Source organism: Rhea pennata, chromosome 8 (genome assembly GCF_028389875.1).
Source record: "Rhea pennata isolate bPtePen1 chromosome 8, bPtePen1.pri, whole genome shotgun sequence".
Lineage (NCBI taxonomy): Eukaryota > Metazoa > Chordata > Aves > Rheiformes > Rheidae > Rhea > Rhea pennata.
This window is the reverse complement of record NC_084670.1, coordinates 30665422-30688589: the sequence shown is the minus strand read 5'-3', so window position 1 is coordinate 30688589 and position 23168 is coordinate 30665422. Positions and strand designations below refer to the sequence as shown.

The 23168-nt window shown below is 49.9% G+C and overlaps 1 protein-coding gene across 7 annotated transcripts; it reads right to left on the bottom strand.

Moving 5' to 3' along the window:
• Window positions 1-1654: 1654 nt before the first annotated feature.
• On the bottom strand, window positions 1655-23084 carry LOC134143261 (ADAMTS-like protein 2). Of its 7 annotated transcripts, XM_062581185.1 has the most exons (18): window positions 22986-23084; window positions 18014-18156; window positions 15798-15873; window positions 15204-15306; window positions 14042-14187; window positions 13134-13257; window positions 11794-11874; window positions 11198-11373; window positions 10480-10909; window positions 9371-9791; window positions 8382-8488; window positions 7233-7359; window positions 6479-6692; window positions 5907-6062; window positions 5298-5468; window positions 3171-3347; window positions 2365-2509; window positions 1655-2244 (listed from the first exon to the last, which is right to left on the bottom strand). In XM_062581185.1, the coding sequence occupies exons 1-18, from the start codon at window positions 23082-23084 to the stop codon at window positions 2126-2128; spliced, it is 3015 nt and encodes a 1004-aa protein (XP_062437169.1). In that variant the 3' UTR covers window positions 1655-2125. The 7 variants fall into 7 exon arrangements, with proteins under 7 accessions (XP_062437169.1, XP_062437163.1, XP_062437166.1 ...); XM_062581179.1 differs by lacking the exon at window positions 22986-23084 and having other exon boundaries at window positions 6479-6695; window positions 18014-18112; XM_062581181.1 differs by lacking the exons at window positions 1655-2244; window positions 22986-23084 and having other exon boundaries at window positions 2371-2504; window positions 6479-6695; window positions 7233-7362; window positions 18014-18112.
• Between the last annotated feature and the right edge of the window lie 84 nt (window positions 23085-23168).

Genomic DNA, 23168 nt, shown 5'->3' with positions numbered 1-23168 from the left:
CTTCTCATTGATGGTAGGGAGGAAGGACCCAGACAGCAAAGATTCCCATAGCCTTACAGATGTTATTAGAAGTAATAGCAGGAAAATGCTTACTCTGCTTTTGCAATATATGGTAGAATTGCTCAGAAATATGAGCGAGGCTTTTTTTCACTACTACAAATTTGAAATTGGCCTGCTCCTCGTAGAAGGATTTGGGCTGGCCAGTCTTAACTTCCCTATTTATGCGCAGCTACAGTAGGTCTCAGTATGAAGGCACACGTCACCTGAGCCTCAGTCGTCTGCGTTACCAGGCAAAAGGCGATCTTACGCTTTAGACCAGTTCATGCCTTGGCACCTCTGCTCAGACTGTCAGAAAAGAGGGAGCCAGATGAATACTAAATATGATGAAGGTCCTCATAACCCAAATACCTTTCCCCAGCCTCCATTTACACAGCCTTTGGTTCAACATTATTCACCATCTCCCTGACTGCAGACCAGAAAGACATTGCCATTTCCATTATCCTGAGACTCAGTCTAGCTGTATCTCTTTTACAGAGTCTCTCCTTCAGTTCTCCATATAGTGATGGCAGGTCTTTAAATGTTCTCTCGTGTTACGAGCAGGCAAGCAGGAAGGAAGAAGAAAATCAGACTGTAGCAACAAAGTGCCCTGGAGCACACTAACTGATAGTCCATGGCTCCTTCTGCTGCCTGTCCAGACAGTACTCTCTCCTGATAGTATGGTCTCTGGCTGTTCTTCTAGGCTAACTCAGCAAATCCTATCCTTTCCTGTTAGAACATCTGTCCAGCTAAGCTTCCACCCTGCTAGGAGCCACAAGAAGTTCAGGTGCTGCAGTGTGAGCTGTGGGCTCCCACCTGCACCGCTCTGCCAGGCAGCCCTGAAGCACCATCTCAGCCAATGCAACAGAGCCAGCTCAAGGATGCTACATGTCCTGGCATCCAGTTCTACCTCTTGGGGTGAAGCAAAGCTTCCCACCGCCACGGCAGTATGTGCTGGGCTGTTGCCTCGAGAGGGTGGTGATAACACACTGGGCTCTTGTTTCTGTGAGTTACCCTTCTGGTGAAAGGCTTTCATAGCCAATCTTCTGGCAACCATATTGTCATCTTAATCGTATGCAAATTAAGCATAATTTGTTGCCAGTTAACAGGGTGCCAAGCCTGACAAGGCAATTCCAGATTAGCTGGATGGCCAAGGTGAGGATTATCCTCAGAGCCAACATATGAAACCCTGGGCCTGGCACATCTACACATGAATTGGTGAGTCTAAAAGGGCAGGAAACATGGGATATCCAAGCGTGGGGTCTAAGCTTTTGGGGAAGGTGGAGGAACAAGGAGGGGAAGGGAGGGATCTCAGATTTTTTCCACTTTAGATTTCTCCTCTTACTATTCTCTGTCTTTGTTGCTCAGCTGTGGATCCAAATACAGTGTCAGAAATAAATGAGGACTTTGAAATACAAAACACGAGTGATTTCTGTCCTTTAGCAGGCAACACAAAAGGGGATTTTTGCAGTGTTGCCCTGGAAGCTGTCCTGGCTCAAGGATTTGTCCTTCCCACCCTTCCTGCTTTTCTGTCCTTCGTCTTCTGCCCTTCTTGCTCCTTCACACCTGGCCTAGGTGCATGCAGCCCAAAAACACACACTTCTAGTTTAGCTCTTTATTGTGACACAGAAATTTTTGGTGTGTTTTAGATATTGACCTTATAGTTGAAAAATCTGCAGAGCAGAGCAGAGTGGCTGCTGCTACCATCTGGGCTCTGCTGTAGGCTGGCCTCTGTGCCTCACCACCTCCAACTAGGCCTTTCACTGTTGTGAGCCTAGTTGGGGCTGCACGTGAATTACTGGAGCACTGAGGAAGAGGAAGAGCTCTTCAGAGATGACTGACAGCAGAGACAGGCTTTCCCAACTCACTTCTCAGTAGCTTTGTAGGAACTGGTGGTTTGTCTCAAGTAAAATCCTCTCAGTGGAGAGGGGACAGTGATGACTAAGTCCTAAAATCCTTCCTCGCTAAGCAGGCTTGTCTGCAGGGACTGGCTCCATGGCCAAGCCAAGCGGGGTGGCTTCATGTGGTAAAGTCTGGTTCCGGGGGCTCTTGCCCCTGAGCTTGGAAGCAAAGTATAGCCTGACAGCAGTCAAGGTGACTTGGTCCGACACGACCGGCAGCAAGCCTTCCTGTAGTACCAATGAGAGCACAGCTTCACCTTCAGCACCAGCACACAGTTGGCTGTTGCTTTGTCTTCACAGTCTTCTTCTAGGGGACAGAAGCACCCACAGAAGGCGTTAGAGCAGAGATGTGCTTCCTCCAGCTGACAGCTGGATGGAGCAAAGGACTCCCAAGGGCTCCTCTCTCTCCTGGCCCTCCCAGTCTTACCTGGTGCCTCTGTGGGGCATGGCTGGAGCTGGCAGCTCTGCCTGGCTTCTGGTTTGGATGTGGGGTCACAGCCCTGACCCAGCACCTCCCCTTGATAACACTTCACCTCACGCAGTCGCACACCAGCCCCACACGTCTTGCTGCACTGTCGGGATCAAGAGAGAAAAGGGTTTGTGAGAGGCATCTTCTTTCTCTCCTGTATGTTCCAAGTGTTTTTTTTTTTCAGTCAGGCCTCTCAGTCTCCTGGCTTTGGGGACTGTTCCTGAGAACGCACCAGTCTCAAACCCCCACTTCCCTCTCATTGCTGGAGGAGAGCCAGACAAAGCTGGGGGTTGGGCAGGGTGATGAAAGAGTTTGTTTTTGCCTCTTTAGTGGAACTTAGAAAGGTTTTTGCTTTGGATGCTGATGCTGTGAATGAAGATGGACAAAATGGCTGCTGTGAGCCAGCCCCAGTCCCCTCTCCCCTGATTCTCTGAACGCTTAGCAATTAAAATGAAGGGAAAGCAGTGGAGGAGAACAGAACATGGACTCCTAGCAGAGGGAGGGGACAGGCCTCTATCTGCTGCAGCATGGTCATTGTCTTGCCTGAGGCAGTAATCTACATGCTCTAAGATTTTCTTCAGCTAGCACACGCCAGTCCCTCCGTTGGCTATCTGGTCTGCTACAGAACACAGTTCAGGGGCCTGTCTAGATCTAATGCAGTGCATTAGAAGAACAAGGCAGTACAAGTCCTCAGTGCTCCGAGCAGTTCATGCTCCATCAACCTAGGTTACGAGACCACCTCTCTCTGCATCCCTGAGCCCTACCTGAGACCAGGAGGTAGTGAACCATGTTGAACAGGGTCTCTTGAAACAGGTAGCTTGCTCCTCAGGCTTCTGAGAGGCCTCACAGCGCTTCTCAGGGTACTCCCTGTACACACCGTTCTCCAGGCCCGCGCACAAGACAATCCGAGTCTTCATTCCTCGCCCACAGGTGGCATCACACTGAGAAAGAGAACATAACAGCCAGGTAATGAATGATGCTCCTCAGCTGCAGAGCCTCAGGCTGCAGGTAAGACAGCATCTTGTTCAGAAGCAAGTTGCTTAGTGCTTGTGCTAACACCAGTGGAGCTGGTGCTTCCCAAGTCACAGGAGCAATGGGTGTCTGCAAAGGAGCTGAATTTCTTGGAGAGTGGAGACAGGAGCTGGTATCAGAGTTTAGCCAGCGCTGCTTGGCTGGCCTGAAAGCAGCTACCACAAGGGACCTGAGCAGCTAAAGCAAGACTAAAAGAATTCTGTCTTATTTCACATACATCCATGTCCTCAAAGACCATGTAAGCCAGGTACACAGTAATGTATTTGTGCAGCAACTGTGGTTGACATCTGGTGCAATGACAACCTTTGCCTGGGGCCAAAGGGGCCAAACGAGTACATTACAGGTCACTTGCACAAACATGTACTGCTCAGCCCAAAGCCATACTGGCCTAGGTGGGAGGGCTCGGTGTCTTAGGATGACATTGGGAGAAGCATGCAGGCAGCAGGAAATATCTGATTCTAGCTTTGCTCTGCTCCCTGATGGCAGTTACTGGTTTGAGATTTCACTGCTTTATGCCCTTCTCCACTATGCCAGGGCGAGCACAGCCACAGAGGGAGGAAGCTGGTTTGCATCCCCCCCTTAGTCACCCTGAGAATGGCTGGCTCATCAAGAGCTAATCAGCCACCTGGGAGAACACAGCAAAGGCAAAGAAGCTAGCATGCATCAGGGTGAGGAGCTCAGCTGGCCTTTCAGAGCTCAGGCTGAGTTTAATAGCCTAGCAACAGCTGAAAAAACTGTACTGCAGAACAATGAGTGACCCACACCACAAACCAGGACAAGAAGGGGCTACAGGACTGCCACAGGTCTCCAGGTTTAATCAGTTTGTGCTATTTACCAATGCTGGAAGGAGACTCGGCTGAATGCTGTCAAGAGGTGGGAAAGGGCAGCAAAAGGAGAGCAGGATTTTACCAATGGATGGAGGGGACAGGGCTTGGCTGTTTCACTGGTTCCCTAGAAAGCTAGCAACCTTCTTCCCTAGTGATTTATGAATCCCTATTTTGCTCAGGGCTTTATAAGACAAAGCCCAACTCTAACAAATGTATCAACATGTTCCTCCTGGAGATTTGGACCACCTTCTAACTGGAAGCACAATTCTGCAAGGCCTTGAGCAAAACAGGGGGAGTAGAGCAGCAGAGACCCGTCACTCACCCACATGTAGAGGGGGGGCAAATGGGCCATTCTCGCTGGACTGAGACCTGAGACAAACACATGTTCACAGGCTGGATGTATTTTCCAGGGTATGGTCTTGGGCTGTGTGGCTCACGTTTATCTCCAGCTCATGTTTATCTCCAATTATCTCCAGCTCCAGACATGAGGCTGGTTTTGTTGGCGCTTTCCTTTTAGTGGTGGGAGCAAAATCTCGAGGCCGTGAGTGTAGGTTTTGGTTGAAGAGCTCTGCTGTGGTGTCTGTAACTGCTGGATCCTTGCTGGGAGCCAGGGGTGGGAGAGAAGGATGGTTTCCTCAGGACACTGCTGCCCTCCAATGGACATCCCAGGGAAGGCAGCAAGTGCCACAAATTTTAGGGTGGCCTACAAGGTGCAGGGGACAAGCAGGAGTATCACTCCTTTTCTCTTTCTGGAAGGAGGCACGATGCGGGCTTGAATCTGCAGTTGGAGGTCAGAGTGAACAGCCCTGCTCTGCCAAGGAAGCGAAGTGCCCACGACCTCTTGTGGGATGTAGGGTGGAAAGAGGCCCTTGATTCAGCCGGGGCAGCAGTGACTACTCCACCTGCTCCTGCTCCCTTTCTCTGGGAGCTCAGGTAAAATAGACTGTGCTCCGGTAAAACAGACTTGCCTGTCTGTTGAGGGAGACAGATGGACGGTTGGGGGAAGAGGGCTGAGGCCATGCCTGGCTTTACCTGGTCCCACTCCTGCTCTACCCAGTGCGCAGGGCAGTTCTTGTCACCACATGGATGGACAGCCAGAGGCTTGGAAGCTGGATCGCACTGCGAGTCAGAAATCACCTTGCCCTCCAGGTTGCGACAAGCGATGAAGCGGCTCATACGTCCCTCACCACATGAACCTGAGCACTTGGAGGAATAAAGGGCATTTAGACACAGCAGGAAGCAGGTAGGAGAAGAAGAGATGTTGGTGGGTGCCAGAAGACCTGAATTTGAAGTTTAGCTCTGCTACTGGGGCTGTGGCACTTGACCCCAGCAGTTTGTAGAGGCATGTCGGGTCAGGGGTTTCCATTTGAGCCCCTTGTCTCCAGGTGCCAAGAGCTTCCTCGATTTTTTGAATGGATTTTGTACTTGTTTACCTCATAGCTGACCAAAATTCATAGTGCATCGAGTGGCAGAGGCAAAACTGCAGAGCAACACGGTTTCGCTAGCTCAGCCTCTGCCAGATGAGAGCTGAAGGAGAGCAGCAATGTGCCTGCCCCATCTGCTCCAGAGCTGATACCTCCCTCCTGCCCACCTCGTGTTACCCTCGTCAGGGGCAAGGACAGGCAGCTTCTCTGCACTCACCGGGCCCCAGTCTGAGGCGATCCAGTGGCGGTCACAGGGCGGGCCTGTGCACATCTTCTCGCTGCTGGGCTTTCGGGACTTGTCACAGAGGGGTGCTTCTACTGAGCAGCGCACCTCCCTCTTCATCGTCCCTTGCGTGCCACATCGGGCTGAACACTGCAAAGGCCACGTGGAGTTAGAAGCAGACTAAGGGGGATGAGCAAAGGATAGAAAACACAAAGTGCGAATGTGCAAATGCTTCCTTCTGTTTCGTTTCTGCTGCACTAGCACAGAGAGAAAGGACCTGAGCAGGCAAAGAGAAAGGTGAGTCCGTCTCTCATCTCTGCAGCTAACTTTCTTTGGGTCCTAGCACTCCAGTGGTCCAAGATGTTGAGGCCTGGCCTGCTATATGGAGTCCTTGAGCACTTCTCATGCCCCAGTCCCAACTGGGTCATGGGAAGTCAGTGGAAAGGATTTATATGAAGATATGGGGTTTAGCTTATCTCTGTCTCCACACCACAGTTTCCCCATCCACCCTCAGTTCAACTCCCCTGGCTGCTTACCTCTGGGATCAAAGACTCTTTGCTGCCTACCTCAGACCACTCAGAGAGCTCCCACTGGGGCCCACAGGCTGTGTTCTTGCAGGCTTTCCTCTCCATGGGCCTGGCCAGCCCAGCTGACTCGCAGAGATCATCATAAACAGAGCTGTCAAAGCCTGGAGCCAGCATCTTCCAGCAGCGCACGGTTCGGTACTGATAGCCCTCTCCACAGGTCCTGGAGCATTCACTCCACCGGCTGGTCTCCCACCTCCTCAAACAGTCCCCAGGAGAGAAAGCACAAAGCAAAACCCAGGTAAGCGGGCCACGGGACACAGGGTGGCTTGGCTATGTCTGCAAGCCTGGGACTCTCTGCCCTAATAACTGCTGGTACAAATCTGCTCCTCATGCATGTGTCTGTGTTGAGGAGGTCTGGTCCTAAGAGCCAACTTTGCCCTTAGTAGGTAATGCAGACGCAGTAAATTCCTTCCTTCTTGCATATGTGGGGATACATGGGTTTAGCTGCTTAAGCATACCTTCCAGTCCAGAAATGGCTGTATATTTTGAGCAGAAAATGATTACAAAGATATGTTGTCCCTATGCACAGCCAATTGCTTAGTTTGTGAGGGGCTCTAGTAGGTTGTTCAACCAGTGCTCCCCACTGTGAGTCACTAAAGTGACTCACAGTGCCTAGAGCAAGATAGGCCTGTGGGTGATGGGACCATGCCAGCCCCATCTTTGCTCCTTCCCTCTATATCTCAGTGTTTGGCAGATGGAGATGTGCGACTAAGGGTCAATCATTTCCACTCACCTGGGCTGGCAATCTCTCCCCATGCAAAACTCATGAGTAGGTTCTGGTCGCATTAGGGCATCACAGTATGTTTCATCCACTTCCACGCCATCATATCGGACACACATCGCATACGAGGCACTGATACCTGCTGGACAATCAAGAACTTCTCTTGTCAGGCTCCATCAGATCCAAAAGCCTCCTCCTACCTTGATTAGATTATTGGAGAGTGCTCGCTGCATCTCAACCTCTACCCGTCATTTTCAAAATACCAATATTCTCTCCTTCAGCAGCCAAAAAGGACCTCACATGATCAGTCTCCTAGGAGAGGCATGAACTGATAAAAGGCTAAAGACAAAAATCAGCCAGATGTATGGATAGGTTTCTTCTCTCCTCAGACTTATTTTAGAGCTGTCACTTTACCTACTCTCCTGGGAAGGAAAATGGATGTCAAAAATCATCCTCTAAAGCATGGAAATTCAGGCTGGCACCACTGCAAAAGTCAATCACTTCAAGATGCCATTTTCAGACCAATAGAACTTGAAACTGTCCTGTTTTTCCACCAAAACACAGCTGCCCTCTTCAGTTACCATACACAGAGGGAAGCAAATGGTGAAGAAGTTGGAGGCCAGTATATGGATTGAAATTACAGAAAGTCATTTGTTCAGACCAATGAATCTTGTTCAGCAAATCATTGCCAGTAGGAGTTAAGCTTGGCTCGTGTCACATCCAGACACAGACTAAGTTTTCATCGTGCTATCTATTTGTCATTTTCAAGCAGGTCTGATGCTAGTGGAAGATGTGAGTGAGACCTGGAGAACAGACTCACTGTTAAAGGACTATAGTACTATTCAGAGCTTTGGGTCCTGACTGTGGCTGGATGAGATTGGTTTCTTCCCCACTACCATTTACTGCAATTGCAAATGTGGGTACCAGATGTGACACCTTTTCCGATACGGATGTGTCTTCAGTGGAAACTGGCCTTGAAAATAAGCACTAAGTCTTCAAAGCTATAGAGGTTCCTGTCCTTAAGAAACTGCTCCTTTGTGAATTTGCAGAACACAGGGAACAGATTCAGTGTTGTAAGCACTTTGGAGGCTCCAGATCTCAGCTGAACTAGCACCGAGGACTTTCCAGCAAAGGGCTCTGAAGCCCTAATGCCAAACCTACCTGATGTGCACGTGGAGCTGCAAGGGGCATAAGCTGAGACCTTCCACCGATACATGTCAGCCAAGCTGATGTCATCGTGGCCCCCAGGGCTCACATCAAACTCATTGCTGTGGAGAAAGGAGAAGTATGAACTAAAATGAAATATCTACTGCAGGATAGCAAATGCAAGTGGAGTTAACTTCCTTCTGACATTCTTTGAAGACAGGAGAATGAACCTAATGGTTCTGCTCTCGATCCCCATCTCCCCCACCTTGGGCAAGATACATCACTGACAAGCAGAGAGTGCAAATCCCTGATCTGCCCCCTGAATTCAACCAGCAAGGCTGTGACTGGCCATGGGTCAACCCCTCTGAGAGGATGTAGTTTCTAGTGAGACTTGTAGACATCACACTTGGAACATTTGGGGGACCTCAGCCTCAGCTGATAGGATCACTTTGAAAGGTATCACGTTAGGTTCCAAAGAGGTGCCCAAGCAAGATCCCTCTTAATATTGCATAGCATGGTAGGGAAAGCTCACATGTCACTTGCAAAAGATGTTTAAAGTTGGCCCTCAGTTTCCTGTAAAAGATTTATTGAAGTTAGAGAGGGGTGTGTGTGTGTGTGTGTGTGTGTGTGTGTGTGTGTGTGTGTGTAGAGCAACGGGACAGAATGGGGCAGCATGTGAGGGAAGGGGTGTGTGTATGATGTGCTAAAGACTCCTGGCCAGTCAGGTTAGTGTTGACCTTACAAGTCCTTCAAAACTCAGTTACATGGATCCCTTAGAAAGAGGGGAGCCAGCAAATATGCTCTGGAGGCTCTGTGTCAGACCAGGAGTTGTGTAAATTAATCTTCAGTGGACACACCATTGGTGAAGCATCTACAGCAGCTGCCAAGGATAGACACTGGAAAACAGGAACACCAAGGACAGCGGCAAGACCACCAGAGGATTGGCTCAACCCTCCCTCCCCAGCTAACCATGCTCCTGTTTTGCCCTGGATATCAAGTGCCACCTTTCAGTGCCAGGGGCTTGCAGAGGCTCTGCCTGGCTGATGTCCGCAGTAGTACTGGCACCTAGTAGAGGGCTCTCCACAGACGCCATCAAGCTGTAGTTAGCTGCTTCCCCCTGACTCTCAGTGAACGTCTCCACCTTCAAGTCCTCCAGCAAGTTCTTACGGGCTGATGCTTTGTGAAGGCCCTGTGGCCACTGGGCAGGCCACTCGCTCCGTAGCCCTGCTGTGGAGTTTCTCCGGGCCAGCCTAGCAGCCAGGTGCTGCAGCTCCCTACAGAAGGCAGTGTTGTGCGGGTCCCGGTGACACAGCCGCCTGAAGAGACGAAGCCTGGAGGATGCTACGTGGCTGTTCTCTGAAAGCTCAGGTCTCCTCATGCTGTAGGGTACGGCCGTGCTGGTGGAAATCTGAGTGAATCTGAGGGCTGGAGGAAAAACACGGGGATGCTTATGAGGGTAAAATATCCTCTACCTTGATTGTATTAAGGAGACTGAGGGCCAAATAGGTCTTCAACCACCTCGGATGGCTTAAACTTTAGCGTGTGGTTTAGTGGTACCTAAAAAGGCAAAAAACACTGAGTATTTGGACTTCAGATCGTAAGTTGCTATCAGGGCCCTAAGTGCACCATTAAGCCTCACCTGGGATCCTCACACACACTCTCTGCCCATGGGCCAGGAACTCCATTTAAGCTCAGGCCTGGGCCTTTAGTCCTGGCATGAGCTGTGTTACAGGTGTACTTTGTTCCCAGTCCTGTTCCTGAATTGTTTGGGTTTCCCAGATTGACCTCAGAATTCCCTTGCTTTCACCTGATGATCACTGGACTGTCCCTAGGATCTGTTGCTGCCACCACCCTGCTCTGCTTGCCAGGCTTAGGTGCTGTGGGATTACACCTTTCTGGAGAGGGCACTGCCTTGCCTGTGTTGTGGCTGCCCTCAGCTCCCAGCTCCCTTTTCCTTGCTGCTCCCTGATAGTCTCTGCCCATGCCCGTTAATCATCTTTTCCTACTGTCTGCCGTGATGGGAAAGCCACCCTAGATTTCAAGAAGATCAGATTCGAATGTCCACTTTCAATGGGTGAAGACTTGGGAGTCAAGATAAAACAAAGCAACCAACCCAACTCTGTTTCTCCACCAATTGTTGTTGCCTCCTTCTCTTCTTCCTCTCTTGCTGTATTTGCATGGTAGACCTGTCTTATCTGGAAGTCATACTTCTCCTCCTTCTCTCCACCTTGTTTCCAGCCCCGGCCTCGAGGCTCGCTAGTAGAGTTAGTCTGAAAGAAATCCTGGCGGTTGAAGCCTAAATCTTCATGCCCTTCTCCTAGAGGAAGCTGTTCACTGGTGTCATCTGGCAACAGGGAAAGCCATGTGGCATTGAAGTCCTGGCCAGCTCTGGAGTTGGTGGGAATGGGTTTGTTCTGGCTGGTCTCTGTTAGGTGATGATAGAGAGGTGCGTCAACAGCAGGGGCTGCAGTTCGGAGTGCTGGTGTTCGTGGCACAGTGTAGTCATAAGTTATGTGCGGCATTTTCCCGTTAAAGTTATAGTACTGGAGGCAACAGGGAAAGAAAATGAAATCCTTTTATTTTATGGACGATTTTTTCACAGAGATCTCTTAATCACATCCACTTTGTGATGGATGCTGAGGAGAAAGCATTCTTGTAAACCCAAGAGGAAACCCTCTCAAGACAGTATCTGGCTTCCTCAGCTGCCTACATATTCAGGCTTGACTTGGGAACTAGATTAATTGTCCCTTTGTCTGAGGGAGGCTTATAATTTTGGGAGCTCTAAAATGGACACACAAGACAGGAAAGCCTAAAAGTAGCTCCCCACATACCATGGCATTCAGAGACTGGTTGGTGGGCCCATGAGCTATGATATACTCCAGCCCATCCGAGTTCAGGCTCGAGGGCCGCCGATACTTGAAGATCGTGCCAGCTACCCTGAAGTTCTGGGGGTTGTCAATGGCGGAGTTGCCGTTGAAGAAGAAATGCCCGGATTCATCTGCAAGTGCTTCAAAGAGAGAGAAAAGGGACAAGTATGACACTCCACGCAGAGCAGTGGGACTGCAATGGCACTGAGGAGAGCAGACAGTTCATCACTGGGAAAAGCCCTCTAGAAAACAAAGAACTGCAGGCCCTTCAGCGTTCATCTTCCATGCCTGGTCAGATCAGTGGTATCCAATGCCTGGCGCTTTCACTTTCCTCTCCAACAAGAGTCTTCACGGTAGGGACTGCTCATAGTGAGCTTGATTTCCAAATGCTTGAGATGTGATAGCCTTGGTTTTTGGAGAGATGAAGTGCCCCTATGCTGCCCTGGAGATGCTTGTTGATCCAGCTCTCCCATAGCAAAGATGAGGGTGACCAGAGCCCTCCTCCCACCTCCCAGGCAGCTGAACTTGGCTCTCCATGTCCATCCCGCTTCTCTGCTTACCCAGGATGTTTTCAGTTTTCCTGCGCTCAATGATGAGGATGTCTGTGGCACCAGCAGGGATGTTGGTGATGAACACATAACCTGAGGAACGGGAACAGAAAGGATCAGAAAAGTATGAGGACAGAACAAAAAGCTCTAGGTTCATGAGCTTTTCATGCAGTTCATGGGATAAGTTTGCATGTAGCAAGGCAGTGCTTCCCTTCATGGGTAGGATGTTAACGGTGTACATGCATGTCATGCTGGGTCATGAGATCTAATCCTAGCTCTCCTCTGAAGCCTTTCTACATATCACTATTATAGGTCTCTAAGGCTCAGTCTGAGCACTGCTAGGGGTAGGGACAAGAAAGAATTGAACAAGTATAATAGATTAGCTTTAGGTGTGTAAATAAATGTGTTCTCTGCTCTTTCTGCCAAGAGCACAGAAAAAGCTTACCCCTGACCAGGACTGATGCTGAACACTGGAGGACCAAGAGTGTCTGGAGAGACTGGAGGGAAAAGGAAGCCTCCTCAGCTCCTGACTCAATAGAGTTTATCTCAACAGGAGCATAAAAATTGGCCTTCAAAAGGAGAGGAAATAAGAAGGCTCTTAAACTTGCATGGTTTGCCAGCTTATCTTTCCTGTTAGAAAGTTAGGTCTCGCCCACTCTGCAAGAATTTTGAGGACTGGAATGAGAGGCCAATGATTGTATCAGTACAGCTAGAGCAGTTAGCACCATTACTTCTGCTATATAAAGAGGCCTGAGTGCTTAAGAACTAGGTAGACTAGTGGAACAACAACTTGAAATAATGTTCCAGAATATTCCAAAACTGCAGTTACTTAATTATTAATGAGCATGGCCACACCACAGATCTATTCCTTCTGGGAGGAATGGATCAGGAGGTTGCAAGGGACTGACTGTCCCTCAGCTGTGCCAGCTATAGGGCTGGGGAAAGTAGGAGACCAAGTGCAGGAGTTGAAATATATGATGTGACCCTCAACACAGGAGCTTAAGCTTCCAATGAACTGGTAGCACAAATAAAAGCAGATTCAATGACCTGTTCGCATCATCTGACATGGGCAAAATGCCCAAATCAATAGGAACAAATAGATCCCCAGCTGCTTCCTGTCACAAAGAGGTGAAGGTAAACTTTGCCAACCCAATACACAGCACATCAAACCAACGTCCTCTGATGATTAAGCTGAAAGGACAAATACAGGTATTTTAGCAGGGGTGTCATTCTTCAGCTCTTTCCACCAAGCACCTGGGAAATTCCTACCCCAGTTCAGACCAGTCACCCTTGATGTTAGCTGGTGGTAAGAAGCAGCAGTGAAGTCTCTGGACTGCGGTAGCAGGGAGTACCTATCTGTGAGATTCCCTTTCGGAAGCTGCCCGAGACACGGTGGCAAGTGCTGCCGTCCCCTCCACACACCCTGCATCTGTCCATCGTCCGGGGTGAATACAGGCTCCCATCGCACCCGACTGGCTGCAAAGAATTAAAAAAAAAAAAAAAAAAAAAAAAAAAGAAGGAGAAGGAGAAGAAAAAAGGAGAGAGAGAGTTTCCTGGGACCACCTCATCTCTACAGGTCAGGGCCTTATCAAGGAAATGCTACCATGTTCTTTAGGAGAGGCTATAGGTCTGGATGTAGGGTAGCTTGTAGAGGAATGATGAGCAAATAAATCCACATGCTGCAGAAATTCACCTGCGTAACTTGTGACTGTCTACCTTGTGCTCTTGAACAGGGGACGAGGGCTTGTGTGTGGAGGTGAATGGAGTAAGAACTGGGGAAGCTGTTTTGGTTCCTTCTCTCTCTACTTTTAGGTTAACCCTTCTCACTGAAAAACTGACACACAACATCATTGCTCCCTCAGGAGATGCTGCATCAAAGACAGGTGTATCTGAGGTTGTAAGGCTCTTCTCTACATAATGCTGCATACACCTATCTTCCATCCTTGCAATGTGACGGAAAAATCAGATGAAAGATTTTTGCAATGTTGGATGACTATGAAAACAAACCTAAGATTCTAGTCGTCTCTGTGCTGGGAGGAAAGTGCTGTCACTCAGTGGGAATGCATGCATGTGTCTAATGTCCTCTGTGTGAGCCTCTCTGCTCCATTCTAACCCACAGACATCCACAGGTATGTGTAATTACTCCATGCCAGGCCTCAGTTTCACTTCCCTGCTAGGGCCACTAGCCTTGCAATGACCGGGAGTTCCAGCCATGTGCTTACGCTCCCAGCTCCCATACTGCTTCCTCCTAAGGCCTTACCTCACACTTCCCATTGATGCAGACCCCTTGATAGGTCCTGTCCTTGCAAGAGGTACCATCCTGTGCCCGGGCCATGAGCTGCCTCTCTCCACTCCTGGTAGTGCATTGGAGGTCACATGGTTTGTTGGAGATACTGGTGTAGTCATCTGAAGGAATAAAGACAGAAAATCACTAGGCAGGTCAAGGTGATCAGAGATGGGCAGCAAGGAAGGGGACTTTCCTCTTATCTATATTGTTCATTTGATGTCATCTGGGATGTTCTTGCTTCCCAAGAGGAGACCCCAAGGCTACAGATCTTCTAGTGGTAAAGGGGTCATGGTATGAGGCTGCAACTGGGGACCATGCCTAGCAGAAGGGAAGAAGAAGAAGTCTGCCTTGGTGGCAAACCCTCTTCCTTGCCACAGCCTCTCTCCTAAGGATTGCTACTCTCTGTGCCAGATGTAAGGCTCCACATCAGTGGATCTCAGGCCATGCGTAAGTACACAAGAGCAAGCAAAACCTGTGAGAGAATTGACAGCTGTGTGAGGCTGTAGTCAGCTACATCCCATCCAACTCAGCAGCTTAACCCAGAAGTGTAGATGTTCTGTGTCTCCTCTGCAGTTAATGGAAAGAGAGAAACAGGCAGGTCTGGAACGACAGTCAGATCTCAAGTGAGCTGAATCTTGGCCTCAGAAGCTATCTGGCAACCCCTGTGAAGTAATTTGGTTGTCTCTGCCTCTGTGCCGCAAATGGTTGTGCCTCCTGTTCAGAATAACCCACCACCACCCCTGTGGGAAGGCATGCTGGGTGATAGAGGCAGCCAAGCTGGGAGAAGGCATGAAGACAGTGAACATGCACGCTGCCAAGATGATTGCTGGGTAGCCAAGACAGCTCAAGAAAAGCCTGTGCCCTGTTTGCACACTGGTGCTTGCTGAGGTAGGATCCAAAGCGGGAGTAGGTATGGTGAGAAAGGAGACTTGGCTGGGTGGAGTGGCTCTGTGAAGAGATGGGGAATGATCCCTTCAAAGCAGGGAGCATAAGGAAGCTTCCAAACTAGCCAGTAACGCCCATCTCTTATCCCCTGTGACCTTCCCCTCTCCCATCTTGTCTGAGACAATCCTGCGGGTGCTTTTTCATCCTGATCCCCTGCCCATGTCTTTGTGTGGAGGCTGTGGAGACCCACCTGGATAAAGGGGCATCCAGTGGTAGTAGCGCTTCCCAAAGGATTTAGCATTGAAACTTGAGCACTGCTGTTGTTTGAAGCTTGCTGTGTTGGCTGGGCAGGACTGTGGAGGGAACAAACATGATCAAAAGCTCCCTATGGCACAGCTATGCTTGCGACAACTGCTTGTCCCAGCTGTATTCTTCGAGGATGCAGACGTCCTATCCAGCACAGAAGAGGGCAATCAATGCCGGTCTTCGAGGTGCTGCAATGCAGGCAGCAAGGCCAGGCCTCCATCTCTAAGGGCCCCTCAGACAGCTGTATTTAAATCCTGCAAAATTACTTGCAGGAAAGAAAAAAGCGTATTGGAAGAACTTCTCCCAGCAAAACATGTTTTTATATCCTTTTCACTACTTTTCACAGGGAGTAGAATCTATTTCCCATGTGTTCAAAGGCACACCAGCAACTGTCCCAGGAGTGGACTACACCCCTTGTCAGCACTCTTCTGACAGACCAGTCGCACCCTGAGTGCAGGTACTCTCACAGCTCCAGGTGTGGCACTCTGAGTTCCACATGCCCCGATGAGGACCCAGCAGCGCTGGAAGTGGTTCTCACCTGCTGCTGGCACAGCTGGTAGTGTTTGGCTTGGCCAACACACATGGTGCTGTTTGTTCCCTGGGGCATCTGGAGCCTGCAAAGCAGAGAGAGCAAGCAGTAATAAGCAGTAATGAGCTGGAGGACAGTGAAGCACTAAGACAGTGAGGATGATAGAGAAGTCACACCTGACATAATCAGGTGAAGCAAGGCAGGCATTTTATCAGCACAAAGCTTTCTGGATCTGGATAAGCCAACAATTCCTGTGAAATGCATTTTTAGTGCTTTTGAGTGAACTTTGATTTTAGGTTACTCTTGCTTTGAGGCAGGTCAAGCATAAACGGAGCATATGCAGTATCAATATGCTGTTTCCTTTCACCTCTGAGCTTCAGAAAGGTTGATGTGACAAAAGATCAATAGATACTAATGATCCACCATTCCCACAGAGGCATCTGTAATTTGCAGTGACCAGGGATTTCAGGACTCACCAGGCAGTAGGCAGAGAGACAGCACCTCTCACAGGGACTGGCTACCTCAAAAAATTAGCAGGGAAGGCTTTGTGCTGATGATGGACCAAAGCCCATCAAGTTTCACAACACCTGATGCTTTAGTTCATGCCATCAAAAGTTGTTTGGGGATGCAGGAGTGCTTGATTGACATAAAAGCTAAAAAATTCTGGAAAGCTGAGAAGATGTAGGAAGAAATACTGAGACTACAGATTAAGGCAACGTGCTCTCTGTAAAGGTCAGCAGCAGACAACGGGTTAATACTATTGGAAACTTAGGGTGCGCTGTGTAAAGAAGCACCATGTAGACATATTTAAGGTGGACTGGTCAGAGGTAGTGCAGCTGTCCCTCAGAGCAGCACTTACAATGCAGACAAAGCCTAACTTTGCACCATAAGGCTTCAAAATTGCCATCCCTTTCAGCTGAGGAAGAGGCTGCCTGCAGACTCTGGCAGAAATTGTTTCATTGGGCATGCTTGGCTCACACTTAAGCTGCTTTCCTTAAGCCACAGAAACCTTTGGGCTGGATTTTATGTTGGTAGGGTGTTTTTGTTTTTTTGTTTTGTTTTGTTTAATTGAGGCTTGAATTTTGGAGTAAGACTCTACAATAAAGCCCTCCCCTGCCCAGGTTGTGGGGTCACGGATAGAGCAGAAGCCGAACCAGGAGGCGATCTCTTTTCTTGAGGCATGCAAAGAGCAGAAAGGCTGCTCTGGTTGCGTAGGGGAATGGGAAAGCCCCAAGCTCCTTCCTGGCTACTGTTTCCCATAATGGCCGTGTGTGCTGGGGAGGAGGAGCAGGGTCAGAGATGTTTTCAAGCCTCATTAGCGGCGAGGCCACATCCAGACGGACGGTACCTCTGCACATCCAGACCCTCGTTATGCTGCCAGCCGGCCCACATAAAAGCAAATTTCATTTCTTCTGAAGGAAGGGGAGTGGGAAGGGGCCTCTGCTCAGGAGTGCACTCATGCAGAAAGGAAAGGAGCTGAGCAGCCCCCGGGCTCTCTGATGCCGGCTCTCGTTAACGTCTCCAGAGCCTGGCACAGCGGGTTAGCGAGGTGCCCCCACGGTGGCGAGCGGGGCTCGGTGGCAGGCTGACCCAGCAGGCAATGGCAGGAGCTTGGCAGCTAAAGCTCCCCAGCTCTCCCTGCTCCCGCAAAACTGCTCCGCCAACGCGGAGCCGTTCAGCTTTGGTAGCTGAAGGGGACTTACAGGGATGTAGGTGACAACGGGAGATGCCATCAAGCGATGGAGTCAGATAAATGATAGGGAAAGAAACCTTGCAGGCTCTGCAGGCAATAAGGAGGGGAAATTGCTGAGACGCAGCTGAGCTGGCTGCTGCCAGGAGTAAATCAAGTGCCCAGAAGGTGTCCGGGAATATACAGCCACATCCTAAGCTCAAGAGCTGGTTACAAATCAGGGTCAGGCTGGGCAGAACAGTGGCAATAAGTTGGGGTTTGTGAAGGAAAGGGGAGGTTGAATAAAGGTCACCTCCTCCAGCACAGATCCCATGAGGTGAGCAGCCTCCTCTCCCCATTAGATGAGCCAGGCTGAGGGACATGTTATAGGGCCTACCCCACTCGCAGATGTTTCTCCCATATCAATCATCCCCACTGCAGCCGCTCACCACCCGTTCCATGGCAGCAACCCCTGTCCTTGGCAGCACAAGTGACCCTGAGAACTGGGGGGCAGTTCCGGCACCCAGGCCAGGGCTCCCATCAGGACATGACTCACCTCTGCCGCAAGCAGTGCCTCTCCCGGGACATCACACCTCCGCCGCAGGACCGGGAGCAGGTGGACCAGGAGCTCCACTCTCCCCACCACTTGGTGACCTCTTCGTCCCAGGGGCCAGCTCCATCTGTTGCCTCACTACTGTCCTGACGGAAACAGAGAATGGTTGGCTGGAGAACCTGCCTCCCCCTGCCTGCAAGGAGAACTTGCTGCTGTTATACTGCTTTCGTTTCCTGCATACCCAGCCCAGAGACTACCATGAGGGCAAATGCTTCATTCCTGAAAGACAAATTTGGCAAAGAGAAGGTCTCCCTGCCCTAAAGCCATCGTTGCAGCAGATTGTTGTTGGCTCTGGCTCTCTGTTTCCCACCAGGTATGTGCTTCTATGTTTCAGCTAGATTTTTTCATGGCAACATCTTCCTATTTTATGTTTGATGGCCTAAAAGCTCGCAGAGATCTTTGCAGACTTGCACGTGAAGGAATTTGCTGGCTGTTTACTGAAACACAGCTGTGAATGGTGTTGGACATGGCAGTGAGTTTAGCACAGCACAGTGATTGGAGGTGATTTATCCAGATGAAAATGCTGACAATGTTCTGGTATTAATAGAAGAAAATGAATAATTTCTGTGTGTATAAAATCTGATATATTAAAATAAGGGAGTACAGGGAAGTTATATCAATATTACTGTTAGCAAAATGTGCTGGTTTGTAGCCATGGCTGGTAGCCATGTTCTGAAGAGCTAATCTGCAAAACATAGTTGATAGATGTGAAAGAAAACTCAGCAAAGGTCGCTCACTGCTAAATGTGCTCAGCTCACTGTTTTGGTTGACTGTGTCTTGACTTTATGCTCTTTTATGGTGTAATAAAATTGAAGCGTTATTCATCTTGTAGGCTAATCTCTCCTGCCTGAGAACTCATAGTTTCTACACCATCTGCCACCAGAACATCCTCTGGGCAGAGGAGACAATATTTGCATAAAAACAGCTGTAAGTTGTAACTTAGCATGGTTGAAGTGTGCAGAGTGCATCTTCTGGGTGATAATTCCACACATAGAGCATATTGAAAGTAACCTACTCTGTTGTAAAAAAGCACTATGTTACTTTATGATCTATTTTTCCAGTGATCACAGTAACTGATTTTGAAAACAATACAACAACTTAAATTCTTAGCTGTACTTAGATGTTCTGAATGGAGCTGATTTGTCTGACAGAGACCAAACACTGTGGCTAGCAGCTAAGCTGATAAAGAGAAAAAGCAAATTTAAAAGAAACAAATATGTTTTCAAATATTCCTTTTTTTTGTTTTGGCCAAATGCTCGTTTCAACCTATGTGCTATGAGAATTTTTGCCTGATTACCAGCCTATAAATGGAAATGATGACTATGTCGCTTTTATAGTTACAAAGGGAAGAAATTAAAGGTCTCTTATCGTAAAGTATTTTCAGTTAAAGTCTTTCCCTGTACACTCCTCTATGATAAGTGGCTCAAAGCCTGTGGAGGGAGAGCCCTTTGCGACTGTTAGGAGGGAGGAAGACAATGATTTATCTGGTGTTCATGTGGAGGACTCAACATAGCTGGAGTAAGACCTCACATCTATAACCAAAGCTGGTGTCTTACCACGTGACTAAGTAGTCAAGAGCACTATGAGGCACATGGGGTGCCTAGAGGGAAGGCATATGGACCAAAAGCAGTAGCATAGCATTTATGCAGCTCTGGTAGCAGTAATGAAAATCAGCGTAGCTGGGACCTGCAAGAGAGTGCTGCTCCAAAGACCATACAATTCAACTAGGTGAGACAAGACGAAGGGAAACAGCAAAGGGAAGTGAAGTACCCTGTCCTCCCGACCTAGCCCTGGAAACGGGTTTGTGTATTTGCAGTACAATCCACAGAGCCTATTGCTCTCGAGTGCAAGAGAGCGGCCACTGCCTGGGGGAAGAGGGCCAAGGAGACGAGAGCCACCATCCCCGCTGACCTGCCAAGGCTCCGAGCGCTCCAGGGCGCCTGAAGAGGGAGAAGGCAGATTTTGTTCCCTGGCATTAGCTAAGGCACAGTGGTAGAAAGCTTTTGGCTCCTGTTCAAGGTTACTGCTTTTGGTTGCTCTGCCTCGATGCAGGGAGGCTGAGCTGATGGGCAGGATTGAGGTTTGGGGAGGAAACAGAGCAGATTAGAAACAGTGGAGCAAGAAAAGGGCATCGGTCCAGTGTTTATACAGTGGTTCTGCCTAGGCTTGGATGAGGGCTCTGCCTAAAGAAGGTAAGAGGATTAGGTACTATTCCTCAACTGAAGAGAAATGTAAGGGCTGGAAATTACAAGATAGACCATATTCCCATTCAGCCAGGTGCTCTCTGCAAGAATTTCCCTAAGGCACTTGTGGTTTGGCATGTGGTGATTATACAGCTGCAGTTCTTCCTCTCTGAGGCTAACCAAGTGCTGTCAGTGCCTCAACACCTATACTGGTGGCCTGCAACCAAATAGCTCCTGTCCCCTTCTTGGGACTAATCTCCTTGTGACCAGAACTTTAAAACTCAATCTGCTATAATTTAAGGATCAAGGCAAGTAGTATAGCTTCTGTGGACTGGTGCAGAGGAGGACAAGGAGCACTGCAGTAGATTATGCATGCAACCCTATTTCTAGTGCTCCTACACAGAGACTGAAAAGATATGGGAGGGCACGACGCTTTCCAGAAGCATCAGTCTCTGTGCAAGCACTGCTAAAAGCTTTTTCTGTCTAACTGACAGCTCAGCGGCTGTTTCCCTTCTCTCCCCACCAAACAGGCTACCGAAACACAGCACTTCAGCCCTGAAGTGCACGGTGGGCTTGGACTGATGCATTATCAGTGCTGCAGGCAGGCTTGCTAAAGAGCTGAAAGACATAAACTAAATTATCCAACAATTCCCTGTCATGCTCTGGATCAGCTGTAAGCTACACTGGCTTTCCCAGAAACCTGGAAATAATTGCAATTACTGTGTCATTGGCCCGGCCTTCCTTATTGCTTATCGTTGTGCCTAATCTTCAGGTTCGTAAGAGCCTGTGCCCCAGGAAAAAGCTGTCTAGGAAGAAAGACAACAAACGTCTCTATTGAGTTGTACTTACTAGAGAAACTTGGAGGGGGAATCTCTGCACTGCAGGTCTGACACCCCCTGAGGCCCCATCTACTACTGAAATGCAGGAGTTGCTATAGGCTGCTCCACTCAATGTTGTCAAAGTTTGTAAGACTATTGGAAGTAGCAGCTGAAAACAAATTAAACTCATTAAACTCTCCGCAGCCTTTTTCTGACTGCATGGCCTCTACCATGATCCCTCACCTAAAGGCTTCTGCATACAGCAAACTACACTACTTACTGAAATATTAAGTAGCTTGAGATGTTTAATGCCTGGAATGGAAAACAGATTCTCCTCTTACACTCTTGGAAATGAATGACCATGTTTAGCCACCTGGTTTGGGTTCCCTGTGTTGTACTCTGATTAAAGCTGTGGTAAGAGACTCTACCACAGCACTGAAAACACGCCATCATTAACAATTCTGCCCTATGCTTTACAAAAAGCTGATGCTTGGCTACAGTTATTTCTTATTCTGTCATTGTTTTATCATATTTGGATAGACTCGATGGTTTATACGAGAGATTCAATGTCAGACACAGACAATTTTGCTTAGAAAAATCAAGACAAGATATTTTAGAAGGAACTTCCCATGATGGGAGAGAAGCAGGAGATAAAATGAGCAATGCAGACTAATTTTTGCAGGATCAGGAAGAATGCCAACCTGGGGGGAAAGTAAGCTTGCTAACAGAAATCTGGATGTATAATGAGGTGCAGAAGAGAAACAAACTAGAAAGCCAGTGACAGAAGCCAGTTGAGAACTATGAAGTCCTGTTTCTAATCCTGCAGTGACAGAAAGTTCACATGCAACTGCCACACTTCATCAGAAAATACTTGATCCAAGTAAGTCATTGCCTCGAAGTGGGATAACACGCTTCTCCTCGGGCACTCAGGTAGAAAAGATGGAAATTTGTGAATGGAAAGAAGGGAGCAATATGTTGGGTACGAAAGAAGTATCTACAGCATCGTTTTTCAGAGGTGTTGAGCATACCGAGCTGCGTTAGCTTCACAGAGGGAGAAATTCGCCTGCCCTGCCTAGGAATTTCTGTTACGGTCTCTGTGCAGTCGTGCTGCACACAAAAAATGGGGAGAAGCACTGGAAACCAAGGCTTGAGCGCAGCGCTGATGAGCTGAACCTGCTCCTCCAGGCTTGAAGGAAGGATTTCGCTCCTTGACAAAGATAAAACACACTGAAAACGAGACGTTTGAGTTTTAAAATGAAGGCGGCCCCGGAAGAGGGCACGCGGCGGCTCGGACCCGGGTTATCTGCAAGAAAGCTGCGGGGTCCGGTCCTCGCTGTGTTTAGAGGCAGCTCAGGTGCGGCAGCTTCACCTCCGCGGAGGCTTTGCCTAGGACACCCTCCTCTTCCTCTGGCAAAGCAGACGGGCTTTCGCCGCGGAGCAGCTGGGCCGCTTCCCCGCAGGGGGGAGGCGAGCACGGAGCCGCGGCGACCCCGGCCTGCGGTCAGCGCGGAGGCCGCTGCCCCGGCCAGGCCCGGGGAAGGGGACGGACGCCGGCGCCGGGGTTTCACGGCCGGGCGTGCGACAAGTGTCCGGAGGAGGGAGAGCGCCCGGGCGGCCGGTGCTTCGCGGAGGGGAGCGGGGGGCTTCGCGCCGCCGCTGCGGGAGGAGGGCAGCGGAGGGACGGGAGGGAGATCTCCGCCGTCCGGGGCCCGCGTCTCCCCCGCGCTCGCGCCCGCCGGGGAGGCCCCGGCACCCGCCGGGAGGGTGGGGGGCCGGGGCGCAGCCGCCTGCGTCGCCGGGGCGGGCGCGGGGGGCCCCGCGGGCGGGCCTGGGGCCTCGGAGCGAGCGCTGCCGCGGGGAGGCTCCGGGAGGCGGGGGCGGCCCTGCCTCCGCGAGGGGCCCGTGGCGGGGGGCGCCGCCGCCGCCGCTTACCTTAGCGCCGAGGGGGGCGGCGGCGCCGAGGAGGAGGAGGAGGAGGCGGAGGAGGCGGAGGCGGCGGGGAGCGGCGGCCATGCCGCGCTGCTGCTGCCGCCGCGGAGGCGCGGAGGAGGCGGCGCGGCGGCCCACCAGCGGCGGGAGCGGGAGCCGGCATGGCTG

Bases quoted from the DNA above. Each gene is read 5' to 3' on its own strand.
- LOC134143261 (XM_062581185.1), bottom strand. From the start codon at position 23,084: ATGGCCGCCGCTCCCCGCCGCCTCCGCCTCCTCCGCCTCCTCCTCCTC. The intron at 14,188-15,203 runs GTGGGTCTCCAC...TTATTCCTTCAG, and splicing joins CTGGATGCCCCTTTATCCAG to ATGACTACACCAGTATCTCC. The intron at 10,910-11,197 runs GTATGTGGGGAG...TGTTGCCTCCAG, and splicing joins ACCAGTCTCTGAATGCCATG to TACTATAACTTTAACGGGAA.